Source organism: Ascaphus truei, chromosome 6 (assembly GCF_040206685.1).
Source record: "Ascaphus truei isolate aAscTru1 chromosome 6, aAscTru1.hap1, whole genome shotgun sequence".
Taxonomy (NCBI): domain Eukaryota; kingdom Metazoa; phylum Chordata; class Amphibia; order Anura; family Ascaphidae; genus Ascaphus; species Ascaphus truei.
Window position 1 is genome coordinate 139859753 of NC_134488.1, and position 14377 is coordinate 139874129.

The window sequence follows — 14377 nt, forward strand, 5'->3', positions numbered from 1 at the left end:
TGGAAATCTGGATACGTATATGAAGAACCCCAATGGCAGAATTGTAGAATTAACTGTCAGATCATACAGTCTGTATCTCGCTATCAAACTGTTAATGTACGCTATTCCCTTACAGTTAAACAAAACATATCTGTCACCCAAGAAAGAAGCCAGAACAAAGTCTTTATTGAAACCAGCTGGAGCCAGTGTTTTAAGATGATAGATCCAGTAACTCTCTCTCCTGGATAGTGATTTAACCTATTCCCTGCTCTCTAGTTTTGTTTAGGACCACCCAGTCCCTTGCAGAGGAGACCTTTGGCATCCTGTCCATGTTTAGTTTTTAAGTGATTGTCACAGGAGACCTGCACTTTTACATCGAAACCACCGGGATCACCGGCACCAGGCAGGACAAAGTTGTTGAATAAAATGGGGTTTATTCTAGCACGCCAGCAGACAAAACCAAGATGTACAAAGCAAAATACAATACCAACTGGGGGCCTGGGGAGTAGACTCTAGCCTCGCTAGGTGCAGGGCCTGCATCACGAAGGCTTGTCCTGTCAGCTTCTAGTCCAGGATATAGAGTGCTGATCACACACAGCAGCCCCTCTGAGATCTCTCTCCAGCTGGTCTCTGTAAAGATCAAACTCCTTCACAGAATGTCTCTCAGATAGTCCTCTGAGGGAATCCCCACACTCCTGCCCAGAGTGTCTCAGTCTCTGTTAGCCTCTCTTGCTTTCAGATGCTCTCTGAAGGTAGATCTCATTGTTTGATCAGCAGCACCCCTTATATAGCCCTCTGTGGATATCCATTGTATGGGAGGGGGCTACTGGACAATCAGAGCACAAATTAAGTTAGTGCCGCAACAGCTAGAGGGTGTGCTAAGAACCCATCCCCATCCCTGATTGTTCACTTAATCCAATTAACACTTTACAGGGCTGACTCCCAAATCACATCACAGTGCCTACACATAGATCACAAACACTTTATCTCATATTGCTTGCTCAACTAGATTTGGGAATTTAATTAACAGGGAACAATGTTGATTCACTAAACTGTGGGATTGCATTTACAGGGAATAACAAATACAGACTTTGAAATACATTCTTACAGAGCTGGAAATACATTTACACATTCCCTGTTCTTCCCCAGATATTAAAGTACATTTGGCCAAATAAGCTTTACAAAGGTGGCCAAGTTACATAGATTTAGGGGTAGCTAGTTGGGCTTCATGCCAGTTTTGTGATGCAAGCTAGCTCTACCATCACATTGATTAAAGACACTATGGGGCCTATTCAGTAAACTCTGATAATTGGCTTATCGACTGGTAAGAACACTTTTCAAGCGAGTTTGCATGTGCAGCTATTCAGAAAGCTACGATAACATGTCAAACTCACTTAAAAATGACTTCTTATCGATGGATAGCACTCTTATTTATTTATAAACATATGTTACCAGAAATTAATACATAGAGAGTCACCTCTCGTTTTCACGCATGTCCTGGGCACAGAGTTATAACAATACATGGTTACATTAAAAGAACAGGGTTATACATAGGGTGACCAGATTTACAAAAGTAAAAACCGGGACACATTAAAAAAAAATATTTATAAAACAAATGACATCACCAACTGCACTTTATGTCTCTCCGCTGCTCTCTGTTCCCCCTTCTTAGGCTGATTCCCCGCTGGCGCTGAGGGCGCTCATGCTTGGAGACCGCTCCAAGAATGAGCGCCGGGTGTCCTGCATGTACGTGCGCGTGGGGGAGGGGGGGGGCATTGCGGGTAGTTGAGCGTGCGGGTAAGTATAGGTTATTTGTTTACTTAAGCGTCGAGCGCGGGTGAGCGTGTGTGCCCGCGGACGAGCGCCGCGCGCACAGCGTGAGCGGGGACTTACATATAGCTATATATGTAAGTAACCGCCACCCGCTCAGCGCTAGCAGGGACGCAGCCTTACACACACCCATTCTCTCTCCCTCCCATCCCTCCATTGTCGTTCCCCCCAATCACTCCATTCTCGTTCCACCCTTCCCATTCTGTCTCTCCCCATTCTCTCTCTCCCCCATTCTGTATGTGACTCTCTCCCCATTCTCTGTCTCTGTCTCTCCCCCATTATCTGTGTGCGTCTCTCTCCCCCCCATGCTGCCTCTCCCTCTCTCCCCCCCATGATGCCTCTCCCTCTCCCCCCCATGCTGCCTCTCCCTCCCATGCTGCCTCTCCCCCCTATGCTGCCTCTCCCTCTCTCCCCCTTTGCTGCCTCTCTCTCTCTCCCCCCCGATGTTACCTCTCCCTCTCTCTCCCCCCATGCTGCCTCTCTTCTCCCCCCATGCTTCCTCTCCCTCTCTACCCCCCATGCTGCCTCTCCCTCTTTACCCCCATGCTGCCTCTCCCTCTCTCCCCCCCATGCTGCCTCTCCCTCCCATGCTGCCTCTCCCTCTCTCCCCCTATGCTGCCTCTCCCTCTCTCCCCCCCATGCTTCCTCTCCCTCTCTCTCTCCCCATGCTGCCTCTCCCTCTCTCCCCCCATGCTGCCTCTCCCTCTCTCCCCCCATGCTGACTCTCCCTCTCTCCCCCCATGCTGCCTCTCCCTCTCTCCCCCCCATGCTGCCTCTCCCTCTCTCCACCCCCATGCTGCATCTCCCTCTCTCCCCCCCATGCTGCCTCTCCCTCTCTCCCCCCCATGCTGCCTCTCCCTCTCTCCCCCCCATGCTGCCTCTCCCTCTCTCCCCCTGTGCTGCCTCTCCCTCTCTCCCCCCCATGATGTCTCTCCCTCTCTCCCCCCATGCTGCCTCTCCCTCTCCCCCATGCTGCCTCTCCCTCTCTCCACCCCCATGCTGCCTCTCCCTCTCTCCCCCCCATGCTGTATCTCCCTCTCTCCCCCCCATGCTGCCTCTCCCTCTCTCCCCCCCATGCTGCCTCTCCCTCTCTCCCCCCATGCTGCCTCTCCCTCTCTCCCCCCCATGCTGCCTCTCCCCCTCTCCCCCCCATGCTGCCTCTCCCTCTCTCCCCCCCATGCTGCCTCTCCCTCTCTCCCCCCATGCTGCCTCTCCCTCTCTCCACCCCATGATGTCTCTCCCTCTCTCCCCCCATGCTGCCTCTCCCTCTCCCCCATGCTGCCTCTCCCTCTCCCCCATGCTGCCTCTCCCTCTCTCCACCCCCCATGCTGCCTCTCCCTCTCTCCTCCCCATGCTGTATCTCCCTCTCTCCCCCCCATGCTGCCTCTCCCTCTCTCCCCCCAATGCTGCCTCTCCCTCTCTCCCCCCCATGCTGCCTCTCCCTCTCTCCCCCCCATGCTGCCTCTCCCCCCCATGCTGCCTCTCCCTCTCTCCCCCCCATGCTGCCTCTCCCTCTCTCCCCCTCATGCTGCCTCTCCCTCTCTCCCCCCCATGCTGCCTCTCCCTCTCTCCCCCCCATGCTGCCTCTCCCTCTCTCCCCCCCATGCTGCCTCTCCCTCTCTCCCCCCCATGCTGCCTCTCCCCCCCATGCTGCCTCTCCCTCTCTCCCCCCCATGCTGCCTCTCCCTCTCTCCCCCTCATGCTGCCTCTCCCTCTCTCCCCCCCATGCTGCCTCTCCCTCTCTCCCCCCCATGCTGCCTCTCCCTCTCTCCCCCCATGCTGCCTCTCCCCCCATGCTGCCTCTCCCCCCATGCTGCCTCTCCCTCTCTCCCCCCCATGCTGCCTCTCCCTCTCCCCCCCCCATGCTGTATCTCCCTCTCTCCCCCCCATGCTGCCTCTCCCTCTCTCCCCCCATGCTGCCTCTCCCTCTCTCCCCCCCATGCTGCCTCTCCCTCTCTCCCCCCCATGCTGCCTCTCCCCCCCATGCTGCCTCTCCCTCTCTCCCCCCCATGCTGCCTCTCCCTCTCTCCCCCCCATGCTGCCTCTCCCTCTCTCCCCCCCATGCTGCCTCTCCCTCTCCCCCCCATGCTGCCTCTCTCTCCCACATGCTGCCTCTCCCCCCATGCTGCCTCTCCCTCTCTCCCCCCCATGCTGCCTCTCTTCTCCCCCATGCTGCCTCTCTTCTCCCCCACGCTGCCTCTCCCTCTCTCCCCCATGCTGCCTCTCCCTCTCTCCCCCCCATGCTGCCTCTCCCTCTCTCCCCCCCCATGCTGCCTCTCCCTCTCTCCCCCCCATGCTGCCTCTCCCTCTCTCCCCCCCATGCTGCCTCTCCTCTCTCCCACCCATGCTGCCTCTCCCTCTCCCCCCATGCTGCCTCTCCCTCTCTCCCACCCATGCTGCCTCTCCCTCTCCCCCATGTTGCCCATCTTCTCCCCCTATGCTGCCTCTCTCCTCCTCCCCCCCCATGCTGCCTCTCCTCCCCCCCATGCTGCCTCTCTCCTCCTCCCCCCCATGCTGCCTCTCTCCTTCTCCCCCCCATGCTGCCTCTCTCCTCCTCCCCCATGCTGCCTCTCCTCCCCCACCTCCATCTCTCCCCCACCCCCATCTCTCTCCCCCCCATGCTGCCTCTCTCTCTCCCCCCCATGCTGCCTCTCTCCTCCCCCCATCCCCCATCTCTCTCCCCCCCACCCACCCCCATCTCTCTCCCCCCATGCTGCCTCTCCCCCCCATGCTGCCTCTCCCTCTCTCCCCCCCATGCTGCCTCTCCCTCTCCCCCCATGTTGCCTCTCCCTCTCCCCCCCATGCTGCTTCTCCTTCCCCCTGTGCTGCCTCTCTCTCCCCCCCAATGCTGCCTCTCCCCCCCATGCTGCCTCTCCCCCCCCCCATGCTGCCTCTCCCCCCCATGCTGCCTCTCCCCCCCCCTTCATAATGCCTCCCCTCTCCCCCCTTATGATGCCTATCTCTCCCCCCCTCATGATGCCTCTCTATCCCCCCCATGCTGCCTCTCTCTCTCCCCCATGCTGCATCTCATGTGTCTCCGTTCTGGTCCCTACCTGCCTCTGTGGAACATTGGGGAGGAAGCCATCTTGAGCCCTGGCAGCAGACACCGAGGCTCCCACTGTCTCACTGCTGGGGCTCCTCTGCAGCTAACCCCGCCCCCACCCTCTGCAGCTAACCCCGCCCCCACCCTCTGCAGCTAACCCTGCCCCCACCCTCTGCAGCTAACCCCACCCCCACCCTCTGCAGCTAGCCCCGCCCCCACCCTCTGCAGCTAACCCCGCCACCACCCTCTGCAGCTAACCCCACCCTCTGCCACTAACCCCGCCCCCACCCCCTGCCACTAACCCCCCCCCCACCCCCTGCAGCTACCAGACCGGTTTCTGCTCTTCTCCCTGCATTCTCTGCTCTCTGCTGACCCCCCTGCTCTGATGGCCAAAACCAGAAAAGCCACAAAAAAACGGGACATTTTAAAGAATGCGGTGCAGCCTGGACAACCATTAAAAACCGGGACAGGCATTAAAAAACCGGGACTGTCCCGGCTAAACTGGGACAACTGGTCACCCTAGTTATACAGTAAATTCACAGACATTTCATGGACAGGCAGAGTTGTAAAATTGGGTGCAGGGGATAAAGGGGAACTGAGTAAGAGAAAGAGACCCATTTAATAGGTGTTAAAATGATAATTAAATGCAAATTGGATCCATTAAGTGGGAACACTGTGGTAGGTGATCTGGATCAACCATGTACTCTGGAATAAGAATGCAATCATTTTCTCCACTCTATTCAAATAATGAAAGTGTGGGTATAATATACACTGCGCTTTTTTAAGGCAAATACGGAGAGTTGCTTAGTAAATACTATCACTGAGGGGATCCCAACCATGCACCAACCTCGCAAAAAAAGGATACTGGCTACCCACTAGTAATGTAAGGAATGAATGCAGCAGTATTGAAAGAGTACTAGTGTTAAGGTGTGTAAACGAAGCAAGGAAATGTGAAAACGTAAATGCACTCTGCTGTATGGTGTAAGGATTGTCACTGAAAGTGAAGCAGGTTGGTGAGTCCGCACCCTGACTCCAGGTTCACCGGTCTAGTAACTATTGTGAGATACTTGGCGGCAGCAATAATTTCCCACCTTGATTAGTCAAGACCAAAAGTAAGATGGGGAGATTAAATAAGAAGGTGGATTAGAGCGACGTGGAGAAGAGAGGCTGTAACTGCAGGACCTAGGAGATCACTGGGGAGGCTTCATCCAGCAGTGGGGAGACACGGGATGGAGAGGATGGGATGAGGGAATGTGGGGGAGAAACATGGAGAAGAGAGGCTGTAACTGCAGGACCTAGGAGATCACTGGGGAGGCTTCATCCAGCAGTGGGGAGACACGGGCTGGAGAGGCTGGGATGAGGGAATGTGGGGGAGAAACATGGAGAAGAGAGGCTGTAACTGCAGGACCTCGGAGATCACTGGGGAGGCTTCATCCAGCAGTGGGGAGACATGGGCTGGAGAGGATGGGATGAGGGAATGTGGGGGAGCAACATGGAGAAGAGGGGCTGTAACCGCAGGACCTCGGAGATCACTGGGGAGACTTCATCCAGCAGTGGGGAGACACGGGCTGGAGAGGATGGGAGTGACGTGGAGAAGAGAGGCTGTAACCGCAGGACCTAGGAGATCACTGGGGAGGCTTCATCCAGCAGTGGGGAGACACGGGCTGGAGAGGATGGGAGTGACGTGGAGAAGAGAGGCTGTAACCGCAGGACCTGGGAGATCACTGGGGAGGTTTCATCCAGCAGTGGGGAGACACGGGCTGGAGAGGATGGGATGAGGGAATGTGGGGGAGCAACGTGGAGAAGAGGGGCTGTAACCGCAGGACCTGGGAGATCACTGGGGAGACTTCTTCCAGCAGTGGGGAGACACGTGCTGGTGAGGATGGGAGTGACGTGGAGAAGAGAGGCTGTAACCGCAGGACCTGGAAGATCACTGGGGAGGTTTCATCCAGCAGTGGGGAGACACGGGCTGGAGAGGATGGGATGAGGGAATGTGGGGGAGCAACGTGGAGAAGAGGGGCTGTAACCGCAGGACCTGGGAGATCACTGGGGAGACTTCATCCAGCAGTGGGGAGACACGGGCTGGAGAGGATGGGAGTGACATGGAGAAGAGAGGCTGTAACCACAGGACCTGGAAGATCACTGGGGAGGTTTCATCCAGCAGTGGGGAGACACGGGCTGGAGAGGATGGGATGAGGGAATGTGGGGGAGCAACGTGGAGAAGAGGGGCTGTAACCGCAGGACCTGGGAGATCACTGGGGAGACTTCTTCCAGCAGTGGGGAGACACGTGCTGGTGAGGATGGGAGTGACGTGGAGAAGAGAGGCTGTAACCGCAGGACCTGGAAGATCACTGGGGAGGTTTCATCCAGCAGTGGGGAGACATGGGCTGGAGAGGATGGGATGAGGGAATGTGGGGGAGCAACGTGGAGAAGAGGGGCTGTAACCGCAGGACCTGGGAGATCACTGGGGAGACTTCATCCAGCAGTGGGGAGACACGGGCTGGAGAGGATGGGAGTGACATGGAGAAGAGAGGCTGTAACCACAGGACCTGGGAGATCACTGGGGAGGCTTCATCCAGCAGTGGGGAGACATGGGCTGGAGAGGATGGGAGTGACGTGGAGAAGAGAGGCTTTAACCGCAGGATCTGGGAGATCATTGGGGAGGCTTCATCCAGCAGTGGGGAGACACAGACTGGGGAGGATGGGATGAGAGAATGTGGGTTAGCGACATGGAGAAGGGAGGCTGTAACCACAGGACCTGGGAGATCATTGGGAAGGCCTCATCCAGCAGTGGTGAGACACAGGCTGTGGAGGATGGGAGTGACGTGGAGAAGAGAGGCTGTAACCGCAGGACCTGGAATATCACTGGGGAGGTTTCATCCAGCAGTGGGGAGACACGGGCTGGAGAGGATGGGATGAGGGAATATGGGGGAGCAACGTGGAGAAGAGGGGCTGTAACCGCAGGACCTGGGAGATCACTGGGGAGACTTCATCCAGCAGTGGGGAGACACGGGCTGGAGAGGATGGGAGTGACATGGAGAAGAGAGGCTGTAACCACAGGACCTGGAAGATCACTGGGGAGGTTTCATCCAGCAGTGGGGAGACACGGGCTGGTGAGGATGGGATGAGGGAATGTGGGGGAGCAACGTGGAGAAGAGGGGCTGTAACCGCAGGACCTGGGAGATCACTGGGGAGACTTCATCCAGCAGTGGGGAGACACGGGCTGGAGAGGATGGGAGTGACATGGAGAAGAGAGGCTGTAACCACAGGACCTGGGAGATCACTGGGGAGGCTTCATCCAGCAGTGGGGAGACATGGGCTGGAGAGGATGGGAGTGACGTGGAGAAGAGAGGCTTTAACCGCAGGACCTGGGAGATCATTGGGGAGGCTTCATCCAGCAGTGGGGAGACACAGACTGGGGAGGATGGGATGAGAGAATGTGGGTTAGCGACATGGAGAAGGGAGGCTGTAACCACAGGACCTGGGAGATCATTGGGAAGGCCTCATCCAGCAGTGATGAGACACAGGCTGTGGAGGATGGGAGTGACGTGGAGAAGAGAGGCTGTAACCGCAGGACCTGGGAAATCACTGGGGAGGCTTCATCCTGCAGTGGGGAGACACAGGCTGGAGAGGATGAGGGAATGTGTGGGAGCGATGTGGAGAAGAGAGGATGTAACCGCAGGACCTGGGAGATCATTGGGAAGGCCTCATCCAGCAGTGGTGAGACACAGGCTGTGGAGGATGGGATGAGAGAATGTGTGGGTGTGACGTGGAGAAGAGAGGCTGTAACCGCAGGACCTGGGAGATCACTGGGGAGGCTTCATCCAGCAGTGGGGAGACCCAGGCTGGAGAGGATGGGATGGGGGAATGTTTGGGAGCGACGCGGAGAAGAGAGGCTGTAACTGGGAGATCATTGGGGATGCTTCATCCAGCAGTGGGGAGACGAGGGCTGAAGATGAGGATGATAAATACACATACATAACTCTAATATTGTTTCTCTATATGGAATTACAACCTACAACAAATCTACACTCTACTTACAGAATAGCAGAGCTCTTATTCCCAGTATAGCGCTTTTATCTATCTAACCCATGTTATACAAATGATTCACTTTTTAACTGTAGTCATTAAAAAACAGTTGAATATAACAGTTACTGCACAGTATGCTATACAAAGGCTAAACATAAAATAATCCTGCATGTCTTCCCCATAGAGCCTCCAATCTTTAATGACCCTAATAGTGGGTTCTTTAGCCCATTTGGAAGCGCTCCGTCTCCCTCCCACGGCCTCTCTCTGATACAATTCATTACCTGTTTCCCACTCTTTCTCTCCCTTTCTATCTCTAATGTTTTATATTTGTTCTCACTCCTTTCCTCCAGGGTTTGCTCTGGGATCCACTGTCCAGTCTAAGACTAAAGGGATCTGGATGTGGTGTGTCCCTCACCCTTCTAAACCTGGACACACCCTGGTGCTGCTGGACACAGAGGGGCTGGGGGACGTAGAGAAGGTGAGTGGGGACAGGTGTCTCCGTGTGACCTCCAGTCTGGTTCCTTCTATGCTGGAGACGCATGTTAACACTTCTTAGTGCTGCTGAACGGTCTATCAGATGGGTTAATGTACGTGTTAGATGGACTAAGTGGCTGTATATATTAGGGCGTCTCTAGCACCGCACAGGGGCGCTCTGTGTTACAATGATTCTGTTTCTCTGTCTCAGGGAGATAGTAGGAATGATGCCTGGATCTTCTCTCTGGCTGTTCTGCTGAGCAGCACCCTGGTGTATAACAGTGTGGGGACTATTGACCAAGAGAGTGTAGAGAAGCTGCAGTATCCTTTATAGTGTCAGTGTGAGCAATACTCGAAAAGGGAGCATTTAGAGGAAATACTGTTTTGGGGGCAGTGAAAGAGTTAATAGAGTCCTGTCCAAACTCCCAAAAAAGTATTTTTGTATTAATGGCCCTGGTTATATCTCGGCTTTAAACAAGTGAGAAGCTTTTACAGCGCACTGGAGAGAGCGACCATCAGACCCCCAGGCCGGCCACTGATTAAGCACAGAAACATACTGTACGGTGGGAGTGCAGCAGACTGAGGACACAGACATACTGGTTTATTCTGGGGCTGGGATGCTTATTCTATGCAGTGCGCTGCGGAATCTCGTTATTTGTGTAGATGAAGCCGTGTGCTTTGGGAACTCGGACTGGTGGGAGGCTTATTGGAAAATCCTGTGGTTACGGACACAAGTGCTATGGAGGAGGAACTCCTTGGCATCTTGCACAGTAACCACCAGAACTGTACATAGCATCCAGAACTCTTTGGGTTTTCCTTTACATGAACCTTGCGGATCTCTTTTTAAGTATCTGTTCTCAGTCAGTCTGACCCCTCAGTTCCTCCTTAGCATCTCCCAGTTATGTGACAGAGCTCACTGAGCGAATAAAGGTGAAATCATCACCCAAAGATAAGGATGAGGATGAGGATGATTCAGCAGAGTTCAAGAGGACCTTCCCGTCCTTCATATGGTGCGTCCGGGACTTCACTCTAAATCTGGAGTTGAATGGGAAACGAATCACTGAAGACGAGTATCTACAGAACGCCCTGAAGCTCAAGAGAGGTACAAAGGGCACTGGTAAAAAATGTACAACAAGTATCTCAAAATACGCACTTCTTTCTACCAGCCTCATTATGTCTCTAACTCTATTCATATATCTCCATCTCTCCTTCCTTCACCACTTCTCAGTTCACATGAACTCCTTTCTTACCTGCGCCCTCTGTCACCCCACAGCTATACCCCCTGCACTAAATCACACCCCTACAAATCATCCTCATACATTCTCTTTCTTTCCATGCTTCTCCTCCTTACTTCTGGGGATATCTCTCCCAATCCTGGTCCCTGCCTTATTTCTACATGCTCTCGTCCTCGCCTCCCCACATGCAACTTCTACTCCTTCTGGTGTCAACCCCTCTAACCTCATACCATCCCCTGCCAGCCTCCCCCCTCTCTCCCTTTCTCCTGTGCCCTTTGGAATGCTCGCTCCCTTTCTAACAAGTTCCTCTCTGTGCATGACTTCTTTCTCTCTAACTCTCTGCTCCCATTCGCTATAACTGAGACCTGGCTCACTCAGTCTGACTCTACACTGGAAGCTGCCCTCTCTTATGGTGGCCTTTCTTTCTACCACACTCTGCACCCTGATGGCAGGGGTGGAGGCGTGGGGCTCCTGCTCTCATATATCTGCCGCTACCGAACCCTTCCTATTCCCCCCTCTCTTGCTTTTCCCTCCTTTGAGGCTCACACTGTCCAGATTTTCTCCACTTTAAATCCTGACTCTCTTTCTTCTCTCCTCAGACTCCCCTGTTCTTCTCCTTGGGGACTTCAACTGTCATATTGATGACCCATCTCTCATTTGGGCCTCCCGCTTTCTCTCTCTAACCTCTTCTTTTTCTTTTTCCACCTTTTTCTTCAAAGGTGGACTGCAGCCATCACCCACAAGGATGGCCACAACCTAGACCTGGTTTTCACTCTGATTTCTTCATTTCCCCCCTTCCTCTCTCTGACCATCATCTCATCTCATTTTCTCTCTCTCACTTCTCCCCTTCTCCAACTTAATCTACCCCTCGTTTCTATAGAGACCTGCGCTCTATTACTTTAACTTACCAGCTTTTGTTTCCACTTTACACTCCTCCCTCTCCTCTCCCAGCCCTGCTCCAGACCCTGACAGCCTGATCAAGAACTGCAACTCTGCCCTATCTTCCTCTCTTGATCTACATACCCCGCTTTCTCTCTGCTGTTCCCGCCCTTCTAACCCCAGACCCTGGCTAAATTCCCACACATGCATGCTGCGTTCCTCCACTCGTTCCTCTGAACGCCTCTGGAGTAAATCTCATCCTCTCGCAGACTTCCTTCACTATAAATGTATGCTGCCCTGTTTCAACTCTGGGCTCTCTCAGGCTAAACAAATCTACTTTTCTCAACTAATCAACACGTACTGTACAAGTCTAACCGATGCCAACTCTTCTCTGTCTTTGACTCTCTACTCAAACAACCCTCAGCTGCCTCTTCTTCTTCCTCCATCTCACCTCTGAACTTTGCTGAGTATTTCAAGGAAAAGGTGGAATCCATACGTCAGGACATTTCCTCTGTTTCCTCCTTCAAACCTACACCGCTTCCTAACTCTCCTCCTGCCTTCCTTGACTCTTTTTCTACTGTCAGAGGAGGAGGATGTGTCACTGCTGTTCTCCCCTTCTCAATTTACCACTTGCCCTCTTGACTCCATTCCCTTCCATCTCCTAAAACCTCTTGCTTCAACTATAATCCCTACGCTCACACAGATTTTTAACACCTCCCTCTACTCTGGTACCTTTCACTCCTCCTTCAAACATGCAACAGTAATACCATTACTTAAAAACAGCATGCTTGACCCAACCTATCTTTCTTAATATCGACCTGTCTCCCTACTGCCTTTTGCCTCTAAACTCCTTGAACATTTAATATTCTCTCGCTTGCTCCATTTTCTCAACACCTATTCTCTCCTAGACCCTCTACAATCTGGCTTCCGCACTGCTCACTCCACTGAATCAGCCCTCACTAAAATAACTAATGACCTCCATGCAGCCAAAGACAGAGGTCTCTGCAGCATTTGATACTGCGGACAACCCTTTTCTCCTTCACATTCTCCATACTCTTGGCATTCGTAACAAAGCTCTATCCTGGATATCCTTTTACCTCTCCTATCATACTTTCAGTGTCTCTTCTGCTAACACCTCCTCCATCGACCTCTCTGTGGGGGTACCCAGGCCTCTGTCCTGGGACCTCTCCTCTTCTCTGTGTACACACTCTCTCTATCACATCTATGCTGATGAGACACACATTTACTTTTCAACCCCTGACCTTCCACCTGCTGTACAGACCAAAGTTTCTGAATGTCTGTCTACGATATCATCCTGGATGGTCCTCTGCCGACTTAAACTAAACATGGCAAAAACAGAGCTCCTCATACTTTCTTCCAAACCTGGCCCTACTAACTCCTTCCACATTACTGTTGGAAGTTCAGTCATACACCCAGAAGCACAAGCACGCTGCCTAGGGGTCACACTTGACTCTTCTCTCACTTTCTCCTCTAACATTCAAAACGTATCTAAAACCTGTCGCTTTTTCCTCCACAATATCACAAAGATACGCCCTTTCCTCTGTTGCTCGACGGATAAAACTCTGACTCAGACCCTCATTCTCTCCCGTCTCGATTACTGTAACCTCCTGCTGTTTGGCCTTCCTGCCTCTCACCTGTCTCCCCTACAATCTATCCTAAACGCTGCTGCCAGAATCACTCTACTCTTTCCTAAATCTGTCTCCGCGTCTCCCCTCATGAAATCCCTCTCCTGGCTTCCGATCAAATCCGTTTCTCACACTCAACTCTGCATAGTATATCTGTGCTTGACTCCTACCTGAATACCTGAATAGCACCCGCTCTATCCACCTTTAAGACCCACCTTAAGACACACCTGCTTAACTAAGTATATGAGTAGCTCCGTGGCTAACACTATACACATGCTACATAAAGCTTGGTCCCTTGCAGATACACTTACCTGTATGCTCTCCTACTGTATGTATGTTCCTCCTACCAATTAGATTGAAAGCTCTTCGGAGCAGGCACTCCATTTCCTAAATGTTACTTTTATGGCGGAAGCGCTTATTCCCATGATTTCTTATTTGTATTATTTGTTATTTATACGATTGTCACGTGTGTTACTACGTGTGTTACTGCTGGGACGCACTACTGTATGTGCATTAATCGTGCTATATAAATAAAGCAACAGGAAAGATGATCCAGGGCTCCAAGGATTTTTTTAGCAAAATAATGTATTCATTAATGGATTAAATTAAAGTGTATCATGAAAAATTATTTTGATAAAAATCCGTGCAGCCCTGGATCATCTTACTTGGATTGCTCCGTGAACTGAATTTTGCGCAAGTATCGCATTTCTTGCATTTATTTGCACTGTTTTGTGCCCACATACGTTTGCTATATAAATAAAGACATACTGTTCATACATACAAAAAAAGGACATTCTATACAGACAGAGAGAGCCACCTCTATCACTGGGCAAGAGCTCTAGGCACAATTACTGCAGCACACACTGTGACAGGATCCATGTAAGGATGCATTACTGCAGCACACACTGTGACAGGATCCATGTAAGGATGCATTACTGCAGCACACACACTGTGACAGGATCCATGTAAGGATGCATTACTGCAGCACACACTGTGACAGGATCCATGTAAGGATGCATTACTGCAGCACACACACTGTGACAGGATCCATGTAAGGATGCATTACTGCAGCACACACACTGTGACAGGATCCATGTAAGGATGCATTACTACAGCACACACACTGTGACAGGATCCACGTAAGGATGCATTACTGCAGCACACACATTGTGACAGTATCCATGTAAGGATGCATTACTGCAGCACACACTGTGACAGGATCCATGTAAGGATGCATTACTGCAGCACACACACTGTGACAG

General features: G+C 52.6%; 2 protein-coding genes across 4 annotated transcripts in view; one reads left to right on the forward strand and one right to left on the reverse strand.

Moving 5' to 3' along the window:
- The window catches only part of LOC142497992 (guanylate-binding protein 1-like), an 851842-nt gene that overhangs the window by 663207 nt on the left and 174258 nt on the right, over window positions 1-14377 (reverse strand). The window lies entirely within an intron of this gene.
- Window positions 1-14377, forward strand: part of LOC142497987 (guanylate-binding protein 6-like) — a 159475-nt gene that overhangs the window by 83112 nt on the left and 61986 nt on the right. For all 3 annotated transcript variants that reach the window (XM_075606487.1, XM_075606489.1, XM_075606488.1), the window contains exons 3-5: window positions 9232-9359; window positions 9567-9676; window positions 10255-10457. In XM_075606487.1, the coding sequence (XP_075462602.1) occupies window positions 9232-9359; window positions 9567-9676; window positions 10255-10457 (441 nt within the window). The remainder of the gene's footprint in view (window positions 1-9231; window positions 9360-9566; window positions 9677-10254; window positions 10458-14377) is intronic.